We start from the raw sequence: 4,756 nt of genomic DNA, 5'->3' as shown, positions 1-4,756 counted from the left end.
AGCGCACATGATATTTTTATTTTGTATCGGTAGAGGTACGAAGAAAAGACAAGTCACGAAAGACTACAGAGAGATGAATCTATACCATCATCAACCAAGAGATGATCGGGCCAGATTGGTTTTACTGAGGTCAGAGAAGTCCATCGTGACCCGATGAGTTGCACCTGAATTCACTTTTCCACAGCTTGAACATTTTTTGTAGTTCCATAAGACCTAAGAACCCGAGCAACTGTGGAAGGAAAGGTATCATTGGGAGGCAACATAGAGCAATTAAGGGCATTATGGTCAGGCCATTCGTAGAACTGGCAGCCAGCAGGAGGATGAGAAGATGAGCCGGCGACCCCATTATCGGTTACATAAAGAGATTCATGGACCTAAAGTTCACTGATTCATGGATTCAACAGAACTCTAGAAGGGCGGCGGAAGTGAAGGAATACAACTCGAAACAGACCGTGAAGAAAGCAGAAGGAAGATTCCAGGTATCTATTTGTATACGGACCACTGGTTTCAAAAACATTCAGACTCTACAATCAGCAATTTGACGCCTACAAGCATCCAAAACCGATCCAGCACTCCGCTGAACCCACAAACCAATCCACATATACAACTCACCCATTTGCTAAACTAGAGGAGCACTGGCTTTCCAGATACAAGAGAACAAACCTTTTTCAGGATACCCTTGGTTTTGTGAACTGTACTAAAACCGAATTTGATTTGATATGTCGGCTTCGTTCCTCTTTAGGTTCTTATGTTGCATTCACATTCTTTTCTAAGAGAACCAGCCACAGCAGATGTACTGTGATGATGGGAGTTTTCCCGTCTGACGAATATACTCTGCTTGGGCTGCAGTCCTTTCGGCTTCCCGGTTTCTTCGGGCTTCAGCAGCAGCCCTTTTCTCTTCCGACCTCTGCCTAGACATGGCAATCTTTCTCACCATCTTTGCCTGGGCTTGGGCTCTCATTTGGTCGACCTGTGCCTGAAAACGTCCCTTCCGAAATTTAAACAGGGCTCGGAAAAATATAGTAAGGGTGCTCTTCGTTAAAATTTATAGGTGTCGTAGTGTTTTTGTTATCTCTGTTCTTGCAGCAATTCATTCAAATCTTCTGAAAGATGATAAGTACCTCTATTCTCCGCAATTCTGCTTCTAATTTTGCCTTCTGCTGACTTTCCCACACTTGAATTTTGATCTCCTCTCGTTTGAACCTGCAAATTATAAGATCATCATTTTCAGATTTAAGAGACATCATATATAGCTAATACATGCAGGCCCAGAAAATATTCAGACATTCCTAAGAAATAACAATGAGCGTCTCTGCAGCTATCATGGTTAAGAATTCACATGGAACACATTTCTATTCTTTGCAAATCATTGCAAACCCTCGCATGTTTCGTTAAACGTGATCAGGTGAGTCCACCGATGTGAGAGCATTCATTAACATCCCAAAGTATCCTATAAATAGAAAGAAACACCAAAAGGAAACGAGGAAGTTAAGAAGGAAGGATGAAAACAACAACCTAGCTGTGTGCTTAGACTTCTCTACCTCCTCCCATGCTGCTGCCCGCTTCTCGAACTCGATCCGCTCAAGTTCTTCAGGGGTCACACCTTCACCTGAAGAAGCTTTGTTCTTCTCGGGCTCATCCTTACTTGCCCAAGCAGCGATATTCATCTTTCCCAGTTGGACTCCGAGGGCCACAATCTCTCGCCTTGTCTTGAGCTTCATCTCTTCCTCTGACAGCTCCCTCTTTTTGCATCCTATCGGATGGTGCGATTCATCATCTGCACTGGGATCCAATGGTGTGGGAGCGGGCTCATTTCTCCTCGGAGTGGACGGAACTGAGGAAGTTGGACTTCTAAAAGGGGTCACGGACCCGATTGGAGTTGAGGTCCTCGAGGGCTCTTGACTGGCCCCAGGTGTCATTTCAGTTCCCATGTCCCGCATAGAGACTTCTCTCACAGTAAGGATGCCTGCAGATATTCCAATTAATCTCACTGTTCAACCATAAAAAAACTCACAACTGTCTACAAGAAAAGACCTCATGGATAAAAATCTGCAATGCATGTTAAGCCAGAAAATAGGGCATACACATTGGAGTTGAACACGTTACTTTCATTATCTCCATCTTTTAAGATGGGAAAGATAAACCGGGGTCTGCACGTGTCGTATCTTCATTTCTTCAGTTACCAAGCTCAAAATGAAGTTTTCCAAGTCGGAAACTTGAGCTTCAAAATTGGTTAACGGCTCTGCCTATTTTTTTCTCATCAAAGGCTCAAGAAAAAGCTAGGTGATTGATCCCGAAACTGAATGTATACGGTCAAGCAGAGATCTAAAATTTGACAAGAGTCAAAGGCACTTCTCAAAGTTCATTCTGTGAATAAAACATGAACATAAAATCCACCGATCCAATCCATACCTGAAGTTTCCTCCATTGGGTTTTCAATACAGGGTTGGTCTGCAAGAACCACAACGTTCAGATCCTTACTCTCAGAACTCATTGCCGCATTCCCATTCCCTCCACAAACTTGAACCTCAGGGGCAAAAGAGAACCTCTCAACTCCCATGTTTGGCACAGGTTTACAAAAGTCAACCCTCTTCGTGTCCACAGCAGCTCTAATATCAATTGGCAGCTTATGATTGTAACCAGTAAACTCAGGAGCAACCCGACCCATATTATGATTCGGAGGCAAGCGGTTAGTCTGGTTCTGCAAGACATTCTTTCTCGGATAGTTACCGTTTGGCTGCGAATAATGTTGCTTGCTCATTATCCACTTCTCAGCATCATTCCACTTAGAAGGCATGGGCCTAGAAAGCGATCTTGACCCCCCATAAGGCCCTGCAGCTCTCTCAGCCTTGTGAAACTCAAAGCTCGACGAGCTCGCATTGCTATCATAATCAAGATTTTCATCCTCCATTATTCTTAGAGGGTGAATCGTGCTGCTGCCATCTCCCTTAGGGAATTGGTGCATCCTAACACGGGGAAGATGCTCAATTTCCCTCGGGGTTGAGTCTTTGGTGAAGACAGGAAGTTGATCATGTTGGGCAGGACCTGGAACCGATTCATCAGGCACTTTGACTGGCTTGACTTCGACAGTTGGAGCTGCAAGTTAAACATTCTTCTACATCACTGAGCCTTTGAATTCAAAGAAAGCTCATTTAAAATTTTCGAAAAGTGTCCCATTTTTGCATTTTCCTCTTCTTGGAAAACACAAGGGGATGCTGCTAAAATTGCAGTGTGAAAGAATTATTGTCAATCTCGCTGAAAACATAAAAATCTATCTTTATCAAAAAATTGAAGAACAGTGAAATCTGTATTTATTTCTTCGGCAAGACAACAGGAAAGTCGAGCCATTCGCTCGTGAATGCATCAAGACTGCTGTCTTTCATTCTATAACTGAACAAAGAAAGAACAATGGCAAGTAAAGAAAAAACAACAATAAGAGTAACTGAATATTAAGAATAGGAAGCTGGAAAAATAAAAGATAATTCCCAATTTTTGCAGAGAAAGTGTCAGCATGAGGACCTGTCCGCGTAAACTGGCCAGAAAAATAAAAATCCTCTGAAGAACTTGCCAGGTTCAGACACCAATTAATGAAGGAAGCCAAATCGAATGGAATTGCCATACCAAATGCAGGCAAACACAAGATGTACACACCTTCCTCGCCGAAGTCGGGATTTGTGGAGGCCAACAAGCTGTTCTTGACAAACTCAGAATCCTCAAGCTTGGAAGGAGAAGTTCTTGCAGAGTTGCTGTTGGATCCATCCTTCTTCTTGTGGTGGTGGGGCCCTATCAGCTTCATCCTCAACTTACTTGGAGAGATTATACCAGTCTGATGAGTGAGTACCCACCCACCCACAAAAAAAAAAAAAAAGAAGCAAAACAGTAAGTTAAGAATGAGACCAAATGAATCTCTACAAAAGCAGAAGGGAACCCCACTTTAGTAATAAAACAACAAAAAATAAACCTTGTCATGATGATTAGCGTCTCAATTAAACTGAAAAAAACTCCCACAATTTTCTTCCATTTCTTCTCAGACAACCAAAAACCAGCAACTCTAAGAAATCCAATCACCATTAACAACAGAGTAAGCTCTGGGGAATCTCATGAAGGGAAGAACCCATCACAGGAATGACCCAATCCCTTCCATTCACAGAAGAATTCAAGAAATGGTGTTTTCATGAATCATCCCCGAATGAAAGGTCGAGAACTTAAGATCAATCATAGGTTTGTACACAACAATGGTGTTGGCATTACCTGGACTTTGTGTATCCTCTCGTATTCCATTAGATCTCTCTCTCTCTCTCTCTAGGAAATTGTCTGTAAGGTGGAAAGAAGTGGAGAGAGAGAGAGAGAGAGGATTAGTGCAAGCTCTCTCGGTCAAGACAAGGGAAGGGACTACACCTTCCAAGCTCGAACTATTTTGCTTTACCAAGTGCTTTTATAACCGAAATGTACCGAGACCATAATATTTCTTTTTAATTATTTTTCATTATTCGCGAAAATAAAGTAATTTCATTACATTACCTTAATTTTTTTCAGTTACAAAAAAAAAGATTATGGCTCTAAGATAATGAAAAATAAAAACACTAATATCTAATAAAGAGGCACGTGGAGTTCCACAATAAAAATCAAATGTGGAACTTCTAGGTTGACATACGAAGACATGCACCCTATGCTACACCCTCTTTCTCAATTAGCTCAAACGTAAATATACAATGCTTCATCGCGAGAAGGGTGTGGCTCAACAAATCAAGCTTTC

General features: G+C 42.0%; 1 protein-coding gene across 2 annotated transcripts; it reads right to left on the bottom strand.

The window, feature by feature from the left end:
* Positions 1-371: 371 nt before the first annotated feature.
* On the bottom strand, positions 372-4,413 carry LOC116214262. 2 transcript variants are annotated; one of them, XM_031549644.1, is made up of 6 exons: positions 4,252-4,413; positions 3,652-3,826; positions 2,413-3,096; positions 1,516-1,966; positions 1,122-1,203; positions 372-988 (listed from the first exon to the last, which is right to left on the bottom strand). In XM_031549644.1, exons 1-6 carry the CDS (start codon positions 4,279-4,281, stop codon positions 770-772), a joined length of 1,641 nt encoding a protein of 546 aa, XP_031405504.1. In that variant the 5' UTR covers positions 4,282-4,413; the 3' UTR covers positions 372-769. The 2 variants fall into 2 exon arrangements, with proteins under 2 accessions (XP_031405504.1, XP_031405505.1); XM_031549645.1 differs by having other exon boundaries at positions 372-976.
* Positions 4,414-4,756: the final 343 nt, after the last annotated feature.

The sequence above is a fragment of the Punica granatum genome, chromosome 7 (assembly GCF_007655135.1).
Source record: "Punica granatum isolate Tunisia-2019 chromosome 7, ASM765513v2, whole genome shotgun sequence".
Classification (NCBI taxonomy): domain Eukaryota; kingdom Viridiplantae; phylum Streptophyta; class Magnoliopsida; order Myrtales; family Lythraceae; genus Punica; species Punica granatum.
Note: the sequence above shows the minus strand (reverse complement) of the source record. Positions and strands in the feature narration are given on the sequence as shown.